The sequence below is a fragment of the Herpailurus yagouaroundi genome, unplaced genomic scaffold, assembly GCF_014898765.1.
Source record: "Herpailurus yagouaroundi ecotype Mexico unplaced genomic scaffold, PumYag 28, whole genome shotgun sequence".
NCBI lineage: Eukaryota > Metazoa > Chordata > Mammalia > Carnivora > Felidae > Herpailurus > Herpailurus yagouaroundi.
This window is the reverse complement of record NW_024412376.1, coordinates 5,668,224-5,693,747: the sequence shown is the minus strand read 5'-3', so window position 1 is coordinate 5,693,747 and position 25,524 is coordinate 5,668,224. Positions and strand designations below refer to the sequence as shown.

At 43.7% G+C, this 25,524-nt stretch overlaps 4 protein-coding genes across 8 annotated transcripts in view; 3 read left to right on the top strand and 1 right to left on the bottom strand.

Moving 5' to 3' along the window:
- PLEKHA2 (pleckstrin homology domain containing A2) overlaps positions 1-2,241 on the top strand; it is a 75,940-nt gene extending 73,699 nt beyond the window's left edge. For all 4 annotated transcript variants that reach the window (XM_040454118.1, XM_040454034.1, XM_040453943.1 and 1 more), the window contains one exon: positions 188-2,241. In XM_040454118.1, the coding sequence (XP_040310052.1) occupies positions 188-550 (363 nt within the window). In that variant the 3' untranslated portion in view covers positions 551-2,241. The remainder of the gene's footprint in view (positions 1-187) is intronic.
- A 1,913-nt stretch (positions 2,242-4,154) lies between these two features.
- HTRA4 (HtrA serine peptidase 4) lies at positions 4,155-15,371 on the top strand. The gene is made up of 9 exons (XM_040454474.1): positions 4,155-4,789; positions 5,220-5,319; positions 6,107-6,311; positions 7,417-7,611; positions 8,033-8,065; positions 9,655-9,769; positions 10,393-10,450; positions 11,113-11,208; positions 14,846-15,371. Exons 1-9 carry the CDS (start codon positions 4,312-4,314, stop codon positions 15,009-15,011), a joined length of 1,446 nt encoding a protein of 481 aa, XP_040310408.1. The 5' UTR covers positions 4,155-4,311; the 3' UTR covers positions 15,012-15,371.
- Positions 15,372-16,970: 1,599 nt separating this feature from the next.
- On the bottom strand, positions 16,971-22,058 carry TM2D2 (TM2 domain containing 2). Its single transcript, XM_040454375.1, has 4 exons — positions 21,718-22,058; positions 20,846-20,933; positions 19,100-19,215; positions 16,971-17,694 (listed from the first exon to the last, which is right to left on the bottom strand). Exons 1-4 carry the CDS (start codon positions 21,942-21,944, stop codon positions 17,481-17,483), a joined length of 645 nt encoding a protein of 214 aa, XP_040310309.1. The 5' UTR covers positions 21,945-22,058; the 3' UTR covers positions 16,971-17,480.
- A 287-nt stretch (positions 22,059-22,345) lies between these two features.
- The window catches only part of ADAM9 (ADAM metallopeptidase domain 9), a 146,970-nt gene continuing 143,791 nt past the window's right edge, over positions 22,346-25,524 (top strand). Inside the window, exon 1 of one of the 2 annotated variants that reach the window (XM_040453829.1) lies at positions 22,346-22,648. In XM_040453829.1, coding sequence (XP_040309763.1) covers positions 22,552-22,648 — 97 coding nt within the window. In that variant the 5' untranslated portion in view covers positions 22,346-22,551. The remainder of the gene's footprint in view (positions 22,649-25,524) is intronic. The other variant, XM_040453743.1, reaches the window with a different exon arrangement.

The following is a 25,524-nucleotide window of genomic DNA, read 5'->3' as shown; positions in this document are numbered from 1 at the left end:
CCCTGCCAGGCAGAACATGACACATCTGGAGTGAATTCCGTTGGTTGTACTTGATTTCCATAGACAGGGGTCTCTGGACCTATGAGGTGGTGATCCTAAGTGGCTGTTCTTCCTGGGGCTTTGGAGTAGACATTGTCAGGAAAGCCCTTATTTTCTTTTGTTTTTTTCTTCCCTTTTATTTTTGTAGGATATGTCCTTTTCTAGATCCATCTCTTTGACTCGCTCTGGAAGCTCCAGCCTGTCAGGTGGGCCCAACTCTGCCTTGTGCAGGGGGCGGCCAGCTGTGGAAGAGAAAAAAGCCCTCTGCAAAGCCCCCTCTGTGGCTTCCTCCTGGCAACCCTGGACACCTGTCCCCCAGGCCGGGGACAAGCTGCTTCCAGCTGAAGAGACTCCTGGGGACTCCTTGTTCATGCCTCGACCTGGGGAGAGCAGTACTTCTGGGGTGTTGCCCAGCTCCCGGATAAGGCACAGATCAGAGCCCCAGCACCCCAAGGAGAAGCCATTTCTGTTCAGCCTTGATGATGAGAGCATACGAACTTCTGATGTGTGATAGGGCACGGTACCCTGGGAGGGGGGAGGACTCAAGAAAAGGAGGCCATGACTCAGTTTCCCTACCTTTTGGAAGGTGGTCAGAGACCCTTTGGCACTCATATTCCTGTGGATGCTCTATGGGGAGGGCCCATTCGGTTGTTTTTTTTTTTTTTTTTTTTTTTTTTTAAATATAATACAGCGTATTTGACTTGGAAAATCACGAGGTTAGACCTGTAGGCATGCTCAGTGGAGAGCAGGTTGCCTCTCATTTGACCACTCCGAGGTCTTCCTGGTGAGAGGAGGTTTAGTAGTGCAGTTTCATCCCAACCAAGTTTTATTTCCGTGTCCTAGTTATAGTTTCTTCCTTTGGTTTCCAGGCTGGGCACAGAGTCTTGGGCAGTCATCTGGGTTATCCTATTCCTGTTTATTGGCTGAGGTCTAACAGTGAAGTAGGAGTAGGTAACAGACCCAGCTGAAAGCAGCAGACCTAGGCTCTGGCTTGGCTGGGATACATTCTGAGGGGAGGTGTTACGATCTGGGGGCTGGCAGGTAGCTCTCAGAATGTCCACTAAGGTGGATCCTCCCAGGGGAGAATCTTCTACTGGGGAAGAAATAGGGATCTCTTGTAAGGTATGGGGAAAGATTCAACCTCAGTGCATCAGCCAGTTTGGGGAATTATTCTGTTCTTGTCTACGACCCCAAATAATATCAGTGTGAGTGATAGACCTGCCCATCCAGTTTCTGTGTCAGGCCCCGAGGATGGGTTTATCAGTCTTAAAAGTTAGGACTGTTGAGAATAGGGCAGACATTTCCACTGAAGTGGTGTTATTTGGAAGTTTCGAGGGTTGATAAGTGTATGATAATTCACTTGTGTGATAGATCGGATCTCTGTTTTAGAGTGTTAGAATTGTTTTGAAGCAGGTGCTGGGAAAACATGGATTATAGTTCATCCAGATAAACTTTTCTGATCCGTGTTTTCCAGACAGAAGAAAAGGTCTGTTTTAGCACAGATGGATTTCTTGAATCCTTACTTCACAGCTCTCTTCAATGGGCTGATATTAGTCTAATTTTAAGTGCTGTATATTATATACCCCGGCAGATTTGCTTTCTTTCTTTTTCTGTTGCCCTTTGAATGAAGCCTTGTGTACTTGCATGATCACACCTTGTAATATGATAAGGTTCCATGTACTTAACAGTGAAGAGATACAAGGATAATCCTGAGAGGTATTTATATTTTTAATAAAATAGAAACTATGCATAGAAACATTGATTTAGAAGCTCTGCATTGCTGACTAGAGATTTCCCAGGTAGAAGAGCATAGATTGCCTTTTCCACCCAAATTTCTACCTTCTTTCAACTTGACAAAAGATACTATTTCCAGGTCCCTGGGAGAATTTGTCTAACTTAATGTGGCCTACTGCTAACTTACCAGGGTTCCCTAAAGGGAGAGAAAAACTAACTCATTTCTGTCTATACCTTTCATCAGCTAGATCAATTAGTTACCTTTAAATTAAAAATTAAAGACTAGAGGAAGATACTGAGAGAAGCATTTTTACCGAAGTGAATATCTTCCCCTCCTTATGTCCAGATGTAATGCAGAGGTAAAAACATGTCATCAGAAACCCCTAAGGGCTTGAGGGAAATCTTTGTTCCTTTAATGCAGTGTAGTTCCCTTGCATCGTTTGGCCTAGTGGTCCCGTTATAAAAAAAGACATCTACTGGATCTCTCTCTTTTTCTCTCCCCCCACTCTTTTTTGCAGACTCTTGTAGACTTTTGTCCTCAGAAATCTGTGCTTTGGGAGTTAGTTATTCATGGGTGAGTGAGATTACAGCTTCAAGTAGCCATTTCAAATTCTTAAAGCTCCTCATCTCTGGTTTCATCTTCAAATTTTCCTTAAGAAAATTCTTTGGCTAGGTCAAAGAAGGTACACAATAAATGATATTGCACTAGCAAAAATAAATTAGGAACTTTTGAGATCTCTTTAAACATTCCCCAACTCATGAAAGCTGTCATCCTCTGGCAAAAATGTATCCATTTCTCTTTTGTTAAGTAAACTCTCTGCTAGAATACTACTGCTAAATTAATTGGCCATTTTAGTAAGCTGATATATTTCTCATTCAGTAGGGTCTATTTTAAGAATGTGAGTTCAATATGCTTATAAATCTAGACTGTATTATTATGATGGAAACAAGGACTGTAGATGGCAAATACTTGGGAATACCAAGTGAGAACATTGTTAATGTGGTTCCAACACCAGATAAATAGAATTATCTTCAATGGCACTTAAAAGCATTCTAATTCCCAAACCTTATTTCAGAATTCCTTTTGTGTCCATATTTCTCACCTTCTGACCAATTTCACATCACAATTTTTAATGTCACTTCACATGTGAGCCAAAGATGGTGCCTATCCAATCAAAGCATTTGGCTTTAAATTTTTTTAATGTTTGTTTATTTTTGAGAGAGACAGAGGGAGACACAGAACCCGAAGCAGGCACCAGGCTCTGAGCTGTCAGCACAGAGCCTGACATGGGACTTGAACCCACTAACCACAAAATCATGACCCGAGCCAAAGTTGGACGCTCAACCCACTGAGCCACTCAGGTGCCCCAAGTGGTCTTCCCTATAATTGAACTATTTACCATTCACTATCTTGAAAGCTTAAGAACTTAAGCTTAAGAATGAAAGCTTAAGAATTTCTGTGGTGGTTGGTAAATGTAGTTTGGCCTTTTGCATCCTGTGAGACATTGTAACCCTAGTAAGGTGAAGAGTGGACTCAGGTCAAAATATTGGAGGTTATACGTTTATTTTTCAGCAGAATGCTGAGGTCACATGAAAAAGAGCAGAGGTAAGGCCCAGCTTTGTAGTTTACTTGACACAAAAGGTTTTTTCTTTTTCTTCTTAAATATAACTGTGCTCTGATACAAGTAAAAGCAACCAATAAATAAATAGCAGATTGAGTAGCTGAGCGGTGGGATTTGATGTTAGTTTTCACTGTTGACCAGATAAACAGGCACATGGAAGTAACACCATTTTGGAAATTGAGTTTCCCAAATGAGCTTTGTTTATAAACTTTGAACATATCAAAAATGGGCAGTTTATTAAATCTTTTCTACCAACATCACTTTTTTTTCCCCTCATCCTTTTTTTCCTCCATGTTATTGCCTGCAGCAGTCAGTTACAGTCACTCATGCTAAGTAGAATTTGAGTAAAGCTAATATTGGCAAAAATATACTGTTTGACCCCTTCCCCCACTGCTTATGGTGTGGCATGATTTTGTGTTTTGAACCAGTACGTTTCAGCTGTGAAATGCACTCACTGCAAGCACTGAGCTGAGTGCATGGAAACTGTTATGCTTCTCATTTTATGTGATCTACTAATTGGTATGTAGCAAAAATAATTTTCTAAAACTGTTTTGTTGCTTGTTTTGTAATAAAACCATGTGAAATACTGAAATATGGTGTATGTTTTCCTAACGCTGACCTTCTGTCCGTGGGTGGGTGATCTCTCTAGTCAGTGTGCCCTATTACTGGTTTTTTGGACTTCCCGAGGTAAGTGCCTGCACAGGGCAGGGCTGGCGACCTCTCTTGGTGGCGTGGGGGTAGACCTGGCCCCGGGGCAGGGACGGTGTGGGTGATACGTGTGGGATCTGCCAGGTTCTGCCCCATAAAGTCTGGGGGTTGGCGGAGGCGGCACCCAAGCCGGGAGAAAGTGTTGCTCACGTTAGAGCAGTTGCGAGACCAAAGTAACTGGAACAGAGCGAAGAAGGAAGGGGGCAGAATGACTAGATCTCTGCTGCGGCCCACCGCGCTCGGACAACTTCTGCTGTGGCTGCTGCTGCCCCCGCTGCCTGTGCCCAGGGTCGAGGCTAGGAAGTCCAGGTCCTCGCTGCCCTGTCCGGCGGCCTGCGAGCCTACGCGCTGCCCCCCGCTGCCCACCTGCTCCGCTGGGGCGACGCCGGTGCTCGACCGCTGCCGCTGCTGCCGCGTCTGCGCGGCGGCCGAGGGAGAGGCCTGCGGCGGGACGCTGGGCCGGCGGTGCGCCCCGGGGCTGCAGTGCCGCGCGCCGCTCAGCGCCCAGCGCTTCCGCGGCGCCTGGATGGGCACTTGCGGCTGCCCCGCGGCGGGAGCGGCCGTGTGCGGCAGCGATGGGCGCACCTACCCCAACCTGTGCGCGCTGCGCGCCGAGAACCGCGCCGCGCGCCTCCGGGGCACGCTCCCGGCCGTGCCCGTGCTGAAGGGCGACTGCGCCGACCAAGGTGAGAGCCGGCCCGCGCGCGCTCGGGCGCTCGCGACTCCTCTAAGCGGCGCGCCGCACTCGGGGTTAGCCGCAGGCTCGTCCCTGCGCCTTTGCCTGCGGATTCAACTCCTTGTTCCCAATTTTCTTTCCTTCTTAGGTGTCTCCTTACCAGTTTCCATGTGGTTTCTCCCCACTTGCCTCCCCAGGCCTGTTAAACACCGTGTCCCCCTTTCCCCCTTTTTTTCCCTCACCCGGGATGGGATGACAGCTGTTTTCCTCAAGGCGTATCCTTACGGGATGGCCGTGAACATAAAGGGGAGCCCGAAGAGAGGAAGGGGAGGGAAAGGGAACTGGAGGAGGAGAGAGACCGGGGGTTTGGGGATAGGACACCAGATGCGGTCAGGCAGCGGGACGCCCACCGCCCCCAAGCATGGAGCATTTCTTCTCAGGGACCAGGAGTGTAGGCCGGCTCAGGAGCAAGTACAACTTCATCGCCGCCGTGGTGGAGAAGGTGGCGCCATCCGTGGTTCACTTGCAGCTGTTCCGCAGGTAAAGGAGGCAAGAGGCGGCCGCCTGCTGCCCAGCGGTCTGTTCATGAGCGCCTGCCCACTTAAGTCCCTGCGCTACCGCTTTACAAGCATCGTTTAGTCATAAAACCTGCTGTGAGGAAATCGCAGCTCAAAACAGGTTGAGTAATCTGTTCAGGGTGGTTTAGCCAAAGAGCGGAAGCGTAGGGTTCCTGACTTCCAAATCTGGGCCACTCCTCTGCACTTAGTTGCCTGGGGTTTCTCCCTCTCTCATCTCCCACAGACAAAATCTGAGAGTCAGATGTAAGAGCTAGAAGGCATCCTGATGGTGATTTTGCTCAGGCTGCTCGTTTGCATGGAAAGGAATCATGTGTGACAAGACCAGTTAGTAGTGGATCCAAGCTGGAACCAGCCTTCTCTTACACTCTCTCCCTGCCTGGGTCCTCAGTAATGTGGCTGGCACTCAGTAACGTGGGATCCACGTTTGGCCCCAGTAGCATGATTAGATTAGGTCTCTGAAGCAGAGGGTTGCTGCTCTGACCATCGCTGAAGGTGGGGGTCAGAGGTGGTCCCTGGAAAAGGGGAGCTGGAATCAGCTCTCATTCGTGATCCTAAGAGATGGCCAAGGCATTGAACATGCAGAGTCCAATTACATATGGAGAGCATGAAAACAGACAGGAGAAAGTAAAATGTCTGAGAAAACCGTGGTGGCAGTATGCTTGATAAATGAGAGGTTCCCATGTCCCCAGACTGTGATAGATCCCCTAATTTTCCTGCCCTCTGCTTATGCCGTTGTCTTGCTGAGACAGGTCACCTCTTAGCAGCAAGGATATTCCTGCATCCAGTGGCTCTGGGTTCATAGTGTCTGAGGATGGGCTCATTGTTACCAATGCCCACGTCCTCACCAACCAGCAGCGGATCCAGGTGGAGCTCCAGAGTGGGGTCCAGTATGAAGCCACTGTCAAAGACATTGACCATAAATTGGATCTTGCTCTGATTAAGATTGAGCCAAACGTGAGTATGCAAGGGCCAAATCAGTCTGTACAGCTGGGGATTTTCATCAATTTGCTGATACTTTCTTTCCCACCCCACTCCCACACATCTTTTCTACCTGGTATATGCTCTTTTCTGGTTTTTTTCCTGTTTTTCACTCCTCTTTTGTTTATTTTCCTCTCTGCCCGTCTGTATATCCCTAACAATTTCTATTAACTATCCAGCCTCCTTTACCTCTTTTTTCAACAGATGCTGCTTCTGGGAAGCTTTGTTTCTGCTTGCCTTAGAATACTAGGAATGATTGCAATGGATTCAAAGCTGCTGAGGAATACTTTGAGGTGCTTGCTACACAAAGTGTAATCTGCACTTCAGCAGCATTGACATTATCTGAGAATGTTTTAGAAATGCAGAATCTCAGATCCCACCCCGGGCTACAGAATCAGAATCTGCATTTTAAATTTATTTTTTTTTTTTAACGTTTATTTATTTTTGAGACAGAGAGAGACAGAGCATGAATGGGGGAGGGTCAGAGAGAGGGAGACACAGAATCCGAAACAGGCTCCAGGCTCTGAGCTGTCAGCACAGAGCCTGACGCGGGGCTCAAACTCACGGACCGTGAGATCATGACCTGAGCCAAAGTCGGCCGCTTAACTGACTGAGCCACCCAGGCGCCCCAGAATCTGCATTTTAATAAGATCCCCAAGTGATTTGTGTGCACGTTAAAATTTGAGAAGCACTGCTCTGGGTGATCTCCTTTCTGTTTGTGGCTTAACCTTGACTAGGAACCTTTGAGCTGGAATCGAGCTAAGTTGCTAATGTCAGTTTATGTTCATCAGCTACTTCACTGGTGGTTTAGTTATAGTAATTTCTACAAAGCAATAGTTTTAGATTTTAGAGATGATACTGATCATCTTATCAAGTGAGAGAGTTTGGTGGTTGCTGGAATTTGAGGAAGAAGCATCAGGCACTTGTAGAATGTATGTGGGTGGGTAGGTGATTCTTGGATTTTAACTGCCCAAATGATAGAGACGGTGTCATATGTGTGTTGAACACAAATACTGGTTGATTCTGTTCTTGATTTGTTTTTCACCTCTCTGTCCTTCCCATCCCTTCTGGTCTTGTGCAGACTGACCTTCCTGTATTGCTGCTGGGAAGGTCATCTGACCTGTGGGCTGGAGAGTTCGTGGTGGCCTTGGGCAGCCCGTTTTCTCTGCAGAACACGGTGACTGCAGGAATTGTCAGCACTACACAGAGAGGGGGCAAAGAGCTGGGGCTGAAGGATTCGAACATGGACTATATCCAGACTGATGCCATAATTAACGTAAGCACTTGGGAGGGCCATCCTCAATCCGTTAGGTACTGACAGGTCAGTGAGAAGGACATGTAAGAATGCCCTCTTTTCCCATTGGCCTGTTGAGGATGTCCAGAGTATAGTTAGATCCTCACGAGAGGGATGGCATGCCATGTTGTTAGAGTTCAGCCTGTTTGATGTGATAATTGGCATCCATGGTAGCCTCTTAGGTCTGTCATAGGGGTCACCCTCTGCTGTAGAAGGTGGTGGTCCTTTTGCTGTTGTCCTTCATTGGCACTGACTTCAGCGTTGGTGATGACGGGGGCACGGCTTTGCCTATCTAGGAGGAACAGGCACTCACCGGCGTAGGCTGTTTTTGGTAAACCTCTTTAGGAACCATGTATAAATGACAAGGAGAAAAGTACTGACTTTTCCAAATTTCTGTCTTCAGCATGGGAATTCTGGGGGACCTCTGGTGAACTTGGTAAGTGACCACTTTCCTTGCTGCTTCACGTCTCTTCCTCACTTTCAAAGACTTTACAAATTCCATGATGCAGACTAGGATGTCACCCTTGTGTAGAGATTTGTAGTAAGATGCTTTTCTGTTATTGCATCGTTTAAGTAACCAGTTAGCAGAAATTTAAATCTACAGTGGATTTATCCTCCTGGCATGTGATTTCATCAAACTGAGAGTGCTAGGGTTTACTTATGCTTACTGACATCTCTTGAGCATGCTTTCTGTCTTCATCGCGTAGTCAACACAAGTCCTGGGCACTAAACTAAAATAGATGTTAAATGACCAACAGTACTATGTAGGGTTTATCCTTGAAACCCCTCTGCTGCTGCGTATGAAGAACTGTTCCTGATCCCAAGATGCTAACTACATGATGTAGTCTGTTCAGGGTTAAATTTAGTCTTGGTAGAGATGACAGAAAAGCCACAGTAAGAATCCGTTGTTCTGTCATGTTTCTTTAGTTTCATTCAGCATCTCTAGTGGAAATGGGAGTTTCTTGTTGCTCAATTATGTGCGGAAAGCATGAGAGTGTAGTGCTGTTTGAGACAGTCTGTGATCATGCTTTCTGAGTCCCTTTGAGCTGATTGTTTTTGGTTCTTTACACATTACACTTACTTTTTGGAGGATGAATTGTATGTGAAATTACTGAGCCCCTTTTTGCTTAGCAATGCATGTAATTTTTTGCACCTGCTTTTTCCTGTAGACAATGAGTCTACTAGAGGAGGGTGACATGCACATTTTCAGGCCACATTCCAGACCTACTGAATTATAATATGTACTTTTTAAAATGTTTATTTATTTTTGAGAGAGAGAGAGAGAGAGAGAGAGAGCGCGAGCACAGCAAGCAGGGGAGGGGCAGAGAGAGAAGACGCAGAATCCGAAGCAGGCTCCAGGCTCTGATCTGTTAGCACAGAACCTGACATGGGGCTTGAACCCACAAGCTGTGAGATCATGACCTGAGCCGAAGTTGGATCTTAACCAACTGAGCCACCCAGGAGCCCCTATAATACGTATTTTAGTATGATCAGAAGTCTCTTTTCTACCCTTGCCATTACTCAACAAAGGCTAAAGGATGATGAAGTGCACCAAGAGGAAAGTGTTTCCCACTTCTCAGCTTCGGCCTTGTAGAGCTTTGTTCTCTAAGGTCAATTAGCTAATCCTGAATAGTTTCACTGAAGTGTTGCCTTTTCCATGTTTTTTTTTAGTTTCATTTAAGCAGAAAAGGCAAATACTCCCTGTCCTCTTATCCCTGTCAAAATACAAACTGTGGTTCACTTTTAAAATCAGTTTGGCGAAGGAAAAAAATGAGCTCAAGATTTTAAAAAATGTCCTCAGTAGGGATTTGCACATGGGTAGGTATCCCCCATCCCCTGGTTTTCCTACAATGCTGTGTGTCCCGTAAGGTAACATCTGCTGCTCTCTGTTGAAGTCCGCTTTCCTCTAGCCCCTCTGTGTTCTGACCCTCAGTGACTGGCTTTACTCTCTCCTCTGCTGGTTTTAGTTTTGCACCTATCAGTTTGCATGACTTGGAGACCTAATGATGGCTCCTCCCTTGCCAGGATGGTGATGTGATTGGCATAAATACACTCAAGGTGACCGCGGGAATCTCCTTCGCAATTCCCTCAGATCGAATTCGACAGTTCTTGGCAGAATTCCATGAGCGCCAGTTGAAAGGTGAGGGGAGTTAGGACTTTTTCTTCCTTTCTTCTGTTTTTCAGGAGCACTCAATCTATCGTAGAGACTGCCATTAGGAATTCTGTAGAATACTGAGTCACTAATACCCAGCTCTTATCACGTTAGCTTGAGTGGCAATATTGGGAGACAAGGCACAAAGCCAGGCATGTATCGTCCCCAGAAATATGTGAATTGTGGTGGAAAGGAAACCCATGGGCTAGAAATGGGAGTGGATGGGAGGAGTGTTCATGCTAGTGACAAAGATTCTCTGAAGCATTTTCATTGCTGACACCCCAAAAAGACAGTTATTATTAAATTTATTTACTTATTTTGGGAGAGACAGAGACAGCATGAGCAGGGGAGGGGCAGAGATAGAGGGAGAGAGAGAGCACCCCAGGCCCTGCACTGTCAATGCAGAGCCTGACCCAGGACTTGAATCCATGAACCATGAGATCATGACCTGAGCCGAAACCAAGAGTTGGATACTTAACCGGCTGAGCCACCCAGACACCCCTGAAAAGGCAGTTATAATAATAGTAAGGATAATCCATGACTTGGTGTCTTTTATGCTCTGCCCAAAGGAAGGAATTCTTGTTGTTAATTTTCCTAATTTTCCTTTCCAGGAAAAGCTCTTTCACAGAAGAAGTATCTCGGTCTGCGGATGCTGCCTCTCACTATGAAGTAAGCGTGGGTTTGAATGTGTCTGGGTTGTTTTTCAGAAGCAAAAGTCACAGCTGGACAGTCTTTTTTTTTTAATTTTTTTTTTCAACGTTTTTATTTATTTTTGGGACAGAGAGAGATAGAGCATGAACGGGGGAGGGGCAGAGAGAGAGGGAGACACAGAATCGGAAACAGGCTCCAGGCTCCGAGCCATCAGCCCAGAGCCCGACGCGGGGCTCGAACTCATGGACCGTGAGATCGTGACCTGGCTGAAGTCGGACGCTTAACCGACTGTGCCACCCAGGCGCCCCACACAGCTGGACAGTCTTAACAGGCGATCTAAAGCATTTGGACCACAACTAGCTACTCTTGTGACTGCAGAGCCTCGTTGTCACAGAGTAGGTGCCTTTGCTGGCACCAATATTTGCTGAACGTTTCAGTAGCTTCTTTCTCTGTGGCTCTACCTTATAATGTCCCATGGTCCCAGGCTTCGGCAGAGAACCAGACCACCCCCGGGGAAGAATAACTGTGACCGGCTTGATGGAATTCTCCCTGGCCACTTGGAGCCTTGAGTAGAACAGATAAGAGTACCTACTGAGTTGGAGATTTTGGCCAGGGCTCTGAAGATTATTAAGTCATTGTGTTTCTTAACCTTCCGGGAAAACTCTTCTCACTTTTCTTAGCCTTCTTCATGAGATGAAAAGGCAAGATCCAGATTTCCCTGATGTGAGTTCTGGAGTTTTTGTGTATGAGGTGATTCAAGGAACAGCTGCTGAAAGGTAAGAGCGCAGCTATGTGCCGTAGTAAAATGTGTGTTGGATTGAGACGTGCACTGTTCAGTACAGTGGCCCTCCCCGCACATGACTGTTAAATACCCAGATGTGGCTGGTGTGACTGAGGAACTGAATGTTCTTTAATTTTATTTAAATAAAAAAAGAGGCAATGGATGTAAAATATTTTTCCATTAAACATACATTTTGTTTTGGAAGGACTGCCTTTCATACCTTAATCACTGCATTGTGTAAGATGTTGTATAGTAGCATAACAGGTGTGTGTTGTTTCTGGTGGATTTCAAAGACTTATATGAAACAGTGGAAAATAACTTAATTAAAAAAATTACATGTTAAAATGATAATACGTATATTGAGCTAAAATAGGTATATTTTTTAAATGTTTATTGACTTTGAGAGAGAGAACATGCACACAGAAGCACGTGCAAGGGAGGGGCAGAGAGGAAGAGAGAGAGAGAATCCCAAGCAGGTTCTGCGCCGATAGCGCGGAGCCTGACGTGGAGTTCGATCTCATGACAAGTGAGATCATGGCCTGAGCTGAAATCAAGAGGTGGACGCTTAACTGATTGAGCCACCTAGGTGCCCCCAAATAGGTATATTATTAACATTAGTTTCATCTACTTTTAAAGATATTTCTAAAAATTAAAAAAGTTAAAAAAAAAAATATGCCTACCAGAAAATTTAAAATTATGTATGTGTCTTGCCTTACGTTTCTATTGGACAGTGTGGATTTATTTAGACTTTTGAATACTTGTGTTTGGAAGGACTTCTTTTGGGAAGGGGATGGTTCTTTGTAGCCCAAGAATTCATGATGAGTTAATAGCATAAGCTTAAATTAATTTTGCTAGGAATTCTCAAATCTACTCTTTCGATACCTTAGTTATTAAGAACAGGAAGAATTCAGAGGACTAATGGTTTAATAATATATTTTAGGTACTTTCAGACACTTTTTTCTTTGAACTCTGGAAGACCGTATCAGAGGCCAGCACTGAATGAATGAATGTAAATAAAGCAAAGGCTAGAATAGCTTATCAAAGAAGTGCTCAGCTGATTTTACTCTTGTCTTTAAACATTTATACTAACTACTGAGGGAAGAGGTGGTTTGTCCTACAGTTATTTTCCTGAGTCTCTCTCTTATACTTCTTCAATATCCCTTTCTCACTATTTTTGGTTTTCAAGAGCTCAGTCACCTTTTTAGACTATGGCAACTCCTTTACTAGGGGAAAGAAACCACAGGGTACTAACTGTTCAGAATAGCTAAGTAGTAGGTCTCATGTTACTAAATTTGGCTTGTCATAGGCTTTTCTAAACTTTCTTGCTTCCTGCCCTCCCCCCACCCCTTTATTTTTAACTTTTGGCTCAAGGCCAAAGCTATTTCTTTCAGCTCTCCAAGTCCTTGCTACTCAAAATGTGGTCTGTAGACCAGCAGCATTGGCATCACCTGGAGCTTTTTAGAAATGCAGAACGACAGGCTCTACCACTGAATCAGAATCTGCATTTTATTTTTATTTTTAAAAATGTTTATTCTGAGAGAGAGAGAGAGAGACAGAGAGAATCCCAAGCAGGCTTCATGCTGTTAGCATGCAGCCCAGCTCCTGGCTTGATCTCACCAACCGTGAGATCATGACCTGAGCCAAAATCAAGAGTCAGATGCTTAACCAAATGAAGCCACTCAGGTGTCCCAGAATCTGCATTTTAAACAAGAGCTGCAGGTGATTTGGATGAACATTAAAATATGGGACTTGCTTGAAGTCACCGATAAACCAGAAATCTATTATTTCTGGCTTCCCCCACTTATATCTAATAATAATCACAATTATTACAGTAATAACAGCTGGCACTTATAACCACTATGTCAGGCATCATTTTAAGTGTTCTACATACTTTTTTGAGCCCCCAATAGTCTTATGATATAGGCATTAATTTATAGAAACGGCAGCTGTGGTACAGAGAGGTAATTACTTGAGAGGTATATAATTATCCAGAGAGCAGGGATGTGGAATCTGGCTTAACCCCTGGATTATCCCGTTTTGTAGCTCCTTCTCTTGTTTCTGAGAGGCAGAGTGAGTAGCCAGGTGGGTTTTCAAGTCTGAAAGACCCAGGATCAAATCCTTTAGTTTCTTCCAAGCTGTGGGACATGGGAAAGATCATTTATCCTGGCTAAGCCTCACTCCCTCATTTTAGTGTGTAGTTTACACTAACAACTGGCAGGTTTATCTTTTTTTTCTATTCACAGAACTATAACGAATTAAGTTTCTTTTTTGTACACTGCCCCAGTCATCCTCCTGAGGTGTCCTTGTTCTAAAGGTTTTCCATACTTTTAGCTTTGCCCTCAAACTTCTTTTCATAGCCTCTTGCTTTAAATTTCTATTAAGGGGCGCCTGGGTGGCGCAGTCGGTTAAGCGTCTGACTTCAGCTAGGTCACGATCTCGCGGTCCGGGAGTTCGAGCCCCGCATCGGGCTCTGGGCTGATGGCTCAGAGCCTGGAGCCTGTTTCCGATTCTGTGTCTCCCTGTCTCTCTGCCCCTCCCCCGTTCATGCTCTGTCTCTCTCTGTCCCAAAAATAAATAAATGTTGAAAAAAAAAATTTCTATTAAAAAAAATTCCACATTCTTGGTAATCCTCCCACATCCTTCCTTTGACTTCCCATATCTTTTTTATTTTTTAATTTTTATCAAAAACATTTTTTTAATGTTTATTTATTTCTGGGACAGAGAGAGACAGCATGAGTGGGGGAGGGGCAGAGAGAGAGGGAGACACAGAATCCAAAGCAGGCTCTGAGCTGTCAGCACAGAGCCCGATGTGGGGCTCAAACTCACCAACCATGAGATGATGGCCTGAGCCGAAGTCGGTCTGACTGAGCCACCCAGGCACCCCTTCCATTTCTTTAAAATGGTGTCTCCTGGAGTCATTTCATTTGATAAGCCTCGTCCAGCCTATTACTGACTTTAAGAGGAATCATCAGCATGGCCATATATTATTGCAGTGTTTTGTGTTTGGAGGTGCTTTTTGTTTCTAGACTATGTACTCTATGTGAAGCAAACGTGTTGGAGACAGAATGTAATCACAGCTTTGGGGAAAAGGAGCCTACAACCAGAACCTTAAATATTTAGACTTGGAGGGGTGACTGGTTTTTGACTAACTGAAAGCAGAGCCACCATGCAGCTCAGCACAGTCTACTTCCACAACCATGGGTGAAGATGGGACAAGTGGGCTGTCAAAACCAAACTGATAGAGTACAACTGTCTGGGGAAAAATGTATATTGCTTGGAAATATATTGCTTCATCTTTGCTTGAAGTTTACAGAGGTCAGAGAATGATAAAAACCAAAAGCTAAATTCCCTATTCCAAGCCAAATCCAATATACGGGAGGAGCAAACTTTTTACATGATTGTTAGAGTATTGACTTTATAAAGGTAAGTAAGACTGTTGTCCCCAGGTGATAGTCCCCAGGACTATCTTAGGATAGTCCTCATATTTGGAAGGATTGAGGCTATTTCTGGTTTCCTGGTTGTATGTTTAATGACAGCAAAATAATGCCAAGAGATGACATTAAATTCTGGATGGGGACAAGCAAAACTTACAGTTTCATGGTTCTTTTCTCCACCCCCCCCCCCCCCCCCAGCTCTGGGTTGAGAGACCACGATGTAATTGTCAGCATAAATGGGCAACCTGTTACCACCACAACTGATGTTACTCAAGCTGTTAAGGACAGTGATTCCCTTTCCATGATGGTTCGTCGGGGAAGTCAAACTCTGATCCTGACAGTCACACCTGAAATAATCAATTAAATATCTTCTTAAAGAGAAATTATCTAACAAAACCAAAGCTATATTACCTGGTTTGTATTGAAGATGTACCAAAATGGCAAGTTTTAGGTTCTCTTTCTTATAAAGAAAAATGAATGCTTTTTAAAACACACATACATTCAGGGACCTTTTAGTTGGGGTGCTCTACTGTTGGTTGCTAAGAAGCCTTACTAAAGCAAGTGAAGGACATGGTGCCAGGAAGTCTGGGAACTGATAACATTTTATTTAAACAAAGAAACAACTGAAAGACAGGCACAGTTTCTAATTTAACCTTGACAGAAGGCCGCTTTAGGACTTTAAAACTTCTCTATAGCTACAAACTGGATATAACACAAACATCCACACACACACCAAATATGAACAACCTGAATCCAGAGTGCAAAGGAAATCCAATTGTTAATAATACTCCTTTTCCCAGTTTTTCAGGTTGTATCATATTTGGCCAGGGTTTATAGATGCAGAGGATGGGCATCATTTGCAAGTCAAACTGACACTGGCAACTGCAGAGTGTCACAGAGAATATTAAAGATTCTCATGATCACCCTGACAGTGGTCTCCAAAAGCTTTTCTGACTGTGAGAAGGGCTTCTTTTATAAGACAGATACTTCAATAACTTACAGATTTTTACCTTTTTACCCAAGCTCATCCTCCTGGCAACATTAATGATTTTGAGTCTGAAAGTTGCCAAAGTGTTGTTTTTAAAGAAAGTCGCTTTTGGTGGGGGTTTGTGAATATCCTGAGATTTTTTTTAAAAAGTGTGAGATGAGGCAGGACTTGTGGCTTAGAGTAGTATCTTATTTTTGGTAAGATTTTAATTTTAGTTTGTTTTCCAGATTTCTCTTAGTAGTTATTTTTTTTTTTAATACAGTGTCTCCTTAAATTCTATGCAGAATTTTATGTTTATGTGCATTTTTTCCTGGGGAGGGGGTCTAGTTTCTTCATGACCTACAACAATTTAAAAAATACTATATACTTATAGTATAGAGACTATGAATAAGAATCTACCAATTATTACTATTGTAGACAACAAGGTTAAGGTCAATGTGGCACAGAACTTTCAAGACAGAATAATCTGTTTTAATTTTTCACAGTTGCTACCATTTAAGAATAGAAGTACAGTGAGCATATTTATCAGGGATAATAAAGCTGAAACTTTTAGAAAAGCTGATTCATAATGATGGAACATATCCAGAGTTTTTTTAACTGTGATTCTTGGTCTTTAAGTCAACTATTATGAGACTAAACTTTGAGTACTTCTACCTTGATTGTTTCTAGAATTTATCCTGAATATCAGGCTCTTAGTTTGTCCACAAAGTCCTCCTTTTACTTTGTAGTTAGCAGTTCTTTTCAACATAAATTGCAAAGGATGGGAACTAAGCTTTTAAAACCACTTATAATTCAGAACATTTCCTTTTATTCCCCGTGATTTGGGAATGCAAAAGCCTGGTTGTCTCTTTCCCTACTGACTACTATAGCCCACAGTGAGAGCTTCTGGAACCACACTTATTTTGACAGAATGTGTTCAGTTTCTCTTTGTCCCCATAAATCACATCCTAACTCTACCCAGTGCTCAGTAATTCTGTCCTTTAAGCATCTGTTTTTCTTTCACCTTATCTTACCTAATTGTGAAGAATAGTTTTACAGTTAGGTGTATGATATGTTTTTTACCAGCCTAAAACGTAGGCTCTCTAAACTAGTGAATAACTAATTTTTGGATAGGATAGCCAAAAGGATACCTTAACCCAGACATGACTGATATTGTTGGGCTTTCAAAATATAATTGAAATGAAGAAATTATTGTACTGTATATACTGCCTCTGGGGCAAAATAGTGATGTAACAGTAGGATTATTAACAGAGTGGTTCATTTTAAATGCCTAGCTTTTGGCAAAACAAACAGAATTTTGAGTCTCATTCTACCTACTGAAAGTACCAAACACCATTCCAGGTTGGCAAAATTTATTCTGCAATTTAAAATCAGAAAGTCAGAATTTCAGTGTGTATTAAAATCCATGGCCATTTTACTTCTGCTGAAGATTTTCACTGGTTCAGCTTCAGATCTCTTCTGCATGAAGATTTAGGGTCACAAAAGGCACAAGGTTCACTTGCTCATCTTGTTGGGTCCACTTGCTCCAAAGTATTAAAGATACAGCAATGTACAGAAATAAAGAGCACGCAAACCCCTCTGCAGCTTATAAGTTAGTCACTATCCTTTATATTTTGTACATGAGGAAAGGTACACACTTGATTCCCAAACACTGTTGGTTTGTCATTTCTAGTCTGCAAGGTAAAATTTGGGTTGAAAACCCGGAGTCCAGAGAAACCTTCCTAACCAAACCCATTCCCTCCAAAGAGGGAAAGTAATGGTCAGGTCTGGCATCAAGGAAGAGTTTTGAGCCTGTAGAGATGAATTCAGAAGACGTGCCTCTCTGGGCCATGACAGTTGCTCTTTTTAGTAAACAGTGCACCAATTGCTGCCATCACTTGGCATTAGCCCTCCAGTAATAAGCAAAATAAGGTCAACAAACCACCAAATCCCAAGTCCCCCAAGTGTCAACAGCTTCCCTACTGCTGTGCCAGTGTGTCCCAGACAGAAACGATCCACTCCAAAACATCCCAGGAAGAAAGAGTACAGTAAAGTGGTTATGAAGTAGTGTCCAGTATATCTAGACAGAAGGAATGAAAAGGAAGATGTTTACCACATGAAAATTAAAACATTTAATGATTAATGAACTTAACATAAGTGAAGAGATAGTGTAGCAGTTTCTCTGTGGCCTCGGATATACCCCCCCACCCCCCCACCTGAAGAAAATCTCTAGTTGGTCTAGTGTCGTAAAAGAGCACTACCCGGGACCTATAGGAACAAATACGGATTTGGATTAGACAAGAAACAGTCAAGCACATTTGCTCTGTTAGACAGTCTGGTAGAGGGGAGTCTGGGCCCGCATCCTTCCCTGACACAGGCAGGCTCCTGAGGCTGTATTTCTGGATACAGTTCTCGAAAGAAGTGCTGTCGTGTTTCATCAGGTGAACACTGATCTCCGTATACCCTTCTGCTGTTTTGTGGCAACTAAAAGTGAGGTTTCTTCAATAAGGACTTGGGTCTTACATACTGCAATGACACTCAATTGCAGTTGCCCTAATATCACTAAACATCACAGACTCTTCATTAGCAAATGATGTACATTCTGTGCCTTCAAGCAAAATTTACAGAAATGACCCTAATTCTTTAAGATAAACTTATTTCAAGGAGAGAAACCCACACTTTTCATAATAAAACCTTTACTCCTGAAATACTAAGGCTATTTTCACAGGATTTATACCTATCATAAGAATTTTGGCACCAGATCATCTAGTCCAACTCCTTTATTCTGTAGGTTAGGGAGGGATTTAGTCTCTGGGCATCCAAAGGCACTTAGCTAGTTGATGAAAGAGACATTTAAAACTTCGGGCCTCTGGTCCAGGGTCCTCTCTGTTTATAACCACATTGCCCCTGTCCATGGATTATGCACAGTAGTAATCATGTTGCCCCTTTAACACTTTTTAAAAAAAAAATTTTTTTTAATATTTATTTATTTTTGAGAGAGACAGAGACAGAATGCGAGTGGGGGAGGGGCAGAGAGAGAGGGAGACACAGAATCCAAAGCAGGCTCCAAGCTGTCAGCACAGAGCCTGATGTGGGGGCTCAAACTCATGGGCTGTGAGATCATGACCCGAGCCGAAGTCGGGCGCTCAACCAACTGAGCCACCCAGGCGCCCCTAATTAACACTTTTTAAAAAATGTTTTATTTATTTTTGAGACAGAGAGAGTGGGGGAGGGGCAGAGAGAGGGAGACACAGAATCCAAAGCAGGCTCCAGGCTCTGAGCTGTCAGCACAGAGTCTGATGCAGGGCTTGAACTCACAAACTGTGAGATCACTGACCTGAGCCGATGTCGGATGTCAGACGCTTAACTGACTGAGCCACCCAGGTGCCCCATTTAACACTTAAAAGAAAAAGTCACATCAAGAGATGACAAGAAAAACAGCTGTACCTCTAAGTACCAACCAAACCATTCAAAGTAACACTTACTTTATACAAGGTTTATTCTCTCGTAGGAAAGTCCTAGGACTGGCACATTCGATCCCATCTAGGGCCCGGCACTGGACTGAAGTGTGTTCCACGTCACTGTAGGCCTGACCACCAAACTGTGCCATAACAACCAAAACAAACAATCCAAACTCACCAAAGCAAGTAAATACAAAATATATCTTTATATTCATTAATAAAAGGTGACTCAGGACAATAATTATACTAACAAAGTTGGGGTAAAGCTGTGTTCAAGAGCAAGGAATTTAGTGATTCAAGGGGATTTTAAACTATTCCACCATAATTGTGCATTGTTTTAAGTAAACTTTTTTTTTTCTTCTTTGTGACTGGCTTCTTTAATAATATAGTAAAAACCTTTACAATCAGTTTCATTAAATGCCATTTAGAACAGATGGACACAATGCTTTAATTATCCTATATTTACAGGAAAAAGAACATATTCTGGAGCGTTTGGAAATGGGTATTTAAAAAGTCAATGTGTATTAGAAGTCTGCTTTATATATTATAAATGAACATAATTAGGAAAAAACTCAGAATATCAGCTGACTCAGAATTCTATTTAGGTCATGAATGTGTGATTATCAAATATCTACAGTACATTTTTTTATTAGTTTACATTACAGCAAAAAAATTTCAGAACAGGACCTGTTACCATTTATGTAACTGAACTCTAGTAGAGAAAGCACAGCTGTACATTCTCCCCTGGCACCTTATTAAGTACTTCACTAGTATTTTCATTGGAGCATCCTCAAAGGGAAGGGACTTGGAAATCATACCTTTCCTGGGATTCAGGTGCCTGAGTACTGGTTCTCTAGGACTTCTGGGGAAAGTAGCAGTTTGAGTGCCTTCACGGGATCAACTCAGTTTTTAATTCAAATGGGCAAAAGTAAGTGATCTCTATATGATGCTAACTCAAACCTTCATTGATAATTATCAATAGAACAAGATCTCATTGTATTGAAAATACTTCTTTACACATGATTGCAGTAAGAGTTGCTTTTTTGGTCTTGCTACTTTCAGGTTTATTCCTTTGTCTCTGATTTAGTATGAACAATGTTTTCCCATAACTCTCTTATACCTGATTGAATCTTGACTTGCATTATGCTGCATAATACGAGGGGAAGGTACATGAACTTGACTGGTTTTGGGGACACTAAGTAGGATGTTATTAATGGAAATGAATGGCTTTTTTCCATCAAGAGGCCACTGTTACCAAAGGCCTCTCTTTGAATACTATAACCTCCTACAAAGGCATATACTGATAGACCCCATCTATTTCCTAAGAAAACAGGAAGTAGATGGCAACTGCTTGCCTGGTGAAAAGAACGATCACTGCCCCAAATGCACGTGCAATGAAGATACAGCTCAATCCATTATTGGTTTTAGAAAGTGCATAAACCTTTCTTTTGCTCTTTCAGCCAAGTGCACACTTGAAAGATAATGAGGTTACCTAATAGCTTTCTATCAGTCAATCTCAATGGCCCAAAGAATCAAAGACAGGTTAGTCTGTGCACCTGGGTAGTTTTGGCACAGACACTGCTTCTTCCTGAGGAAGTGAAATGTCTTGTTCAGTTAATGACCCTGGCCATGATGGAAATTTCCAGTAAGTCATTCTAATAGAGTCTACAAAAAGGTAACTTCATACCCCTATACTTTTATTATAACAGCATTTACCTAGTACTATTTCTCTATGGAAGAGTTTGCTTATAAAACAAAATAAAAACCCACCTTGAGACAACCATAACCGAGTTCCTGGGATGCAGTTGCATTTCCAACATGATCCACTGGGTCGTCACATTCTATAAATTCATCAGGTCTGTAAATCACCAGTAAGATCATGATCACCATCTCATATGGTTTTTGCAAATGGCTGTTTATGTATATATAAACAAAACAAGCAAGAGACATTGCTTCAAGTTTTCTAGGGTTTAATTTCATTCTGACTGTACCCGAGAGTTGCTGTCAATCAGACTGAAGAACAGCAGGTCAAACAGCCATCCTTTAATTGGGGGAAAGGGAGTGTTTCTGGTTGATTTCTACATGGATTCTACTTCTGCCAAGGCTTCCTCTTCCCTAGGCAAAGAGCCACAAGGCTATGGGAGCAAAATTGAAGCCAAAGGATTCCCAGTTCTCTTTTGCATTTCCCAAACGCCTTTTCTTATGGACTAAAAAGAGATGTTAAAAACTTGGTTCTGCAACAGGATATTGCTTTTTAAAAAAAGAAAGTGCCTTGTAGGCAAGGATAAGTAATTTACTCCATTTGTGCCTCAGTACCAGCACATACGACGGATTCTCCTTCAGTTAAAGGGAGCAGGATAGAGAAGGCACAACCTCGTACCCTTCTTCCGGAGGCTATATGAGGTCACTCCTTCCTAGTTTTCCTTTTTTGGGATCCCAAAGGATCTGCCACTGACACACAAGGTTTTCCCCTGCACGGGTGAGAGGAGTGAGAAACCTGTCAAGGTATTTACCTCCCGCGTGTTGACTATCAGGTCCTCAGGTGAAGAGGGTCTGAAAAAAAAAGCAGCCTCCCTTCCCCCCCAACCCCAACGCCCATATATTCCTGGCCCCATCTCCACCTCGACGACTGGGTAGCTTACAGGTAAGAGCAAAGGATGACTGGAGACTGGGGGTCGCCATATTCCCAGCTCGGAGCGCCGGCGGAGCCCTCTGGGTGGGCGGCGCCAGCGGATGTGAGCTCGGGCTCGGCGGTAGCGTTGTGTGAGTGGCTCCGAGAGACACAGTGAAGCAGAAGTAGATTCCCCAGCAGCAAAGCCGCCTGGCCGCACAGAAGTAAGTAACTCACCGGGCAACCACCCAGCACCATCTTCCTGGGCCCAGTGGAAGAGACCCGACCTCAACAGCAAAGCTAGGCCGGCACAGCCGACCCAAGGTAGTCCTGCCAGGTCAGGCCTCTCCGCGCGTAGCCCCACTCCTCGCCACCAAACAGCCAATGGGTGTGCTCCGCCCAATGCCCGCAAACCAATCAGAAAAGGCTGCGCAGCGGGCGGGGCTGCCCTTCGCTTTTCCTCAATTCCGCTTCTGGGTCTTGCGCTCCACCTCCGGGTACTTCCTCCAATTAGGTCCTTCTACGCCCAAAGTAGGCGGGCCTGGAAGCGGAGGGGGAGGGGCATAAATGGTAGTGGGCGGGGCAGTTAGTGTGAATGGGCGGGGTAGGCTAGTGAGGGTTTTAGCGGCTGGGACAGAAATCCCCTTCTCCCGCCGGCGACTGGATTTTTCTTTACGTCAGCGTAGCGAGCGCGATGCCGGGAGCGAGCTCGGACAGGAGCCAAGTTGCGTCAGTGCCGAGCGCGTGCTCGTTCCAGGCGCGCGCATCTCGGCCAGCTCTGGGGCCCCGTCTGGGTTGGGAAATGATGGAGCACGCTGAGGCAGAAGCGACCGAGTGTTGAGTGGAACCTGCGGAATCTGCCGCGATGGGATCGGGCGCGGACTCGCCCTTTGGGGTCCTCCGCTTCCGGTGGCTGCTGTTGTTTGGCTTGGTGGGCCCAGTCCTCGGTGGGGCTCGGCCAGGTGGGTGTCCGCCTCCCCCCAGGGACCTCTGAGATTTCTGTTTCTAGGGCTGGGACGCTCGGAGTTACCCTGTGGTGTCTGGGAGCAGAGGGGCCTGGCTGGGGACTGGACCTGGGGTCGGGAGGCGGAGCCACTCCAGCTTGTGTGTGGACAGTGCTCAGACCCGAAGCTCGGGGTCTGGAGCCCCAGACCCTTCTTGTCAGTATTCTGCCTGGTTCCTCTTCCTCCGTCTCCTGGTCGGCGGAGCTTTTTGCATTGCGCCCCACCCCCATCTCGTCATAACTGGGTCCCCCAGACTCTCTTGGGACTTCTCTGGGACCTACTCTGACCTCAGGGAGTCGGCTGAAAGCTTTGGAGTCTGAGTGCGCGCCGAGGGTGTGTTCTTGTTTGAACTGCTTTGAGAAATGGAGCTTCGTTTTGCTTGTAGAGTTAATGTCACTCGGAAATAGACTGGGAGATGGAACTTTTGCTCTAGGTTATCATAATTTGAAATTTTGACGTTCTTTTTAATAGCGGAGTCCCTTGTAGGTTCACAGAGCTAAATTTAGTGATGGAATAAAGGGGGGTCGCCCATTTGTCTTGGGCCATTTTGTTGCTGTAGCAAAGAGTACTTCTTTTTGGAAGCGAGGTGCTGTGTTTGTATAGCCAAACAGTCTTTTATCTGTGGTTTTACTGGGTTCATAGTGTCTTAAATCCGTAAAAATAATCCCTGCTCTGTTTAACTCACGGGATTACCGTAAGAATTAAATCATTTATGTGAGATCGGCTTTGAATTGTGAAACTTCCCGTGAATATGTAAGGTATTTATACTGGAGATGCCCAGACATAGTGGAAACAAATTGCTAACACTCTAGCTTGTTTCTGGAAACAACTTGTTTGTTTATTTTGGCTCTTGCGTTAAATTATTGTTTGCACGGCTGTATTTCCTTTATTAGCCCTAAAGTATGGAGAATGAGGGTTTTTACTGAATCGTTGCCTTGAGAGTTGTGCAAAGGTGATGATAGAAGATTTCAATGTAGGACTGCTGACCTTCAGGAAATTAAATTTTTTTCTTACTTTTTTTTCCCCAATTAAGTAAATTTGCCCCATTGTTGGAATTTTGAAGCTCTAAATACTAAAACTTTATTGAATGGGAAGACACCGTATCTTTTTTGGTTAAGACTGTTTCTGCTGTGCTTTTCTTAGATGGTTAACACTTATCAGTAGGTAAGGTGTAGTATATTACCCATCTGGAGTTTTAGTAATCCATGATTTTCAGTATTTGCAAATATAAATAGGACTATATATAGTATATGTTTATTTATATATAGTATATGTTTATTTATTTATTTTGAGAGAGAGAGCATGGGCGAGAGCATGAGCACATGCGCACCCATGTGAGCAGAGGAGGGGCAGAGGGAGAGGGAGAGGGAATCCCAAGCAGGCTCTATCAGCTGTCAGCCTGGAGCCCAGCGTGGTGCTTGATCCCATGAACGGTGAGATCATGACCTGAACCGAAATCAAGAGTTGGATACTTTTTTTTTTTTTTAATTTTTTTTTCAACGTTTATTTATTTTTAAGACAGAGAGAGACAGCATGAATGGGGGAGGGGCAGAGAGAGAGGGAGGCACAGAATCAGAAGCAGGCTCCAGGCTCTGAGCCATCAGCCCAGAGCCCGACGCGGGGCTGGAACTCACGGACCGCGAGATCGTGACCTGGCTGAAGTCGGACGCTTAACCGACTGCGCCACCCAGGCGCCCCAAGAGTTGGATACTTAACAAACTTAGCCACCCAGATGCTCCAATATTAATGTAGGTATTATTGCATACCTGCATATAGATGAATGGAAAACCCTTATGGCTTTTAACTGTGGCTTTAACAATTTATGGCCAGTCCCTTCATTTAAGCATGGGTATACTTTCAAAATTTAGTCAACATTTATCGAGCTCCTATGAGCAACATGCTTAATGCTTATGGAGGGGCAAAGGTGAGTAAATGTGCTAAGACTTTCTGGGCGATATATAAAATCTCGGGGGAGGTTTTATAGTGTAAGTGGTATTTGAACTCATGTACATTAGGGAATGTTCAAGGAAAAGGATATGAGTTCATTCTAAGGGGAAAAAACTTTTTACAAGAATATGGAAGGATGAAAGAACATGACTTGTTAGGGAATGATGAGAATGTCTGCAGGCAGTCTACATGAAAGGGACGCTAGGAAGAAACTAAGATAAGTTAGTACCAGTTGGAGAGCGCCTTCTATTCATGCTAAGAGGTTTGGATTTTACCAAGAAATTCTTTGGGCAAGAAGGGTTTCAAATATGGGTGTGATATAACTAGATTTGCGATTAAGATAACTGGCAAAGGCAGTAGAGGACAGAATATAGGAGGGAGAGACGGGCTGTGAGAGACCATTTGAGAGGCCTTTGTAATAGTGTGCAGTGAGTCAACTCATGTTTCCCTAGGGGAATGTTCTTCCAAAATCAGCTGACTAAATTTTTGCAATACAGGATGTTTAAAACATGCACTGAAACATTTTCTGCTAATGAAGAATTTGAGGACTCAGTAAGTACCACCCACACATTAGTAACACTAAAAGCTAGACAGCCTTTGGTAGGATCATTTGTAATGTGTCAATGAGGAAATGCAGTATAAATTCCAAAGGGCTGACACTTACAGTAAACTTAAAAAAAAAAAAAAACAAAACTGAGGCTGACAAAGGTAACTTTGTATCATTGTGAAAAAATAACAAAGGAAATTGGGTGTGTGATACCTTTTCTGATTTTCTCTTTTAAGGTAGTAGTTATGATGCAGACCCTAGAATTTTTTTTTTTTTTTTTTTAAGACTAGCATTCTAAAGACGTTGAGTTTTAAAGCTTACTCATGGTGAATCACTATAA

Coding starts and splice junctions, on each gene's coding strand:
- HTRA4 (XM_040454474.1), top strand. CDS start 4,312: ATGACTAGATCTCTGCTGCGGCCCACCGCGCTCGGACAACTTCTGCTG. Junction 7,612..8,032: donor AGACTGATGCCATAATTAAC/GTAAGCACTTGG, acceptor TTCTGTCTTCAG/CATGGGAATTCTGGGGGACC. Junction 10,451..11,112: donor ATGCTGCCTCTCACTATGAA/GTAAGCGTGGGT, acceptor CACTTTTCTTAG/CCTTCTTCATGAGATGAAAA.
- TM2D2 (XM_040454375.1), bottom strand. CDS start 21,944: ATGGTGCTGGGTGGTTGCCCGGTGAGTTACTTACTTCTGTGCGGCCAG. Junction 19,216..20,845: donor TCGGTTATGGTTGTCTCAAG/GTGGGTTTTTAT, acceptor GTTATGGCACAG/TTTGGTGGTCAGGCCTACAG. Junction 17,695..19,099: donor GAGAATAAACCTTGTATAAA/GTAAGTGTTACT, acceptor CCTTCTGTCTAG/ATATACTGGACACTACTTCA.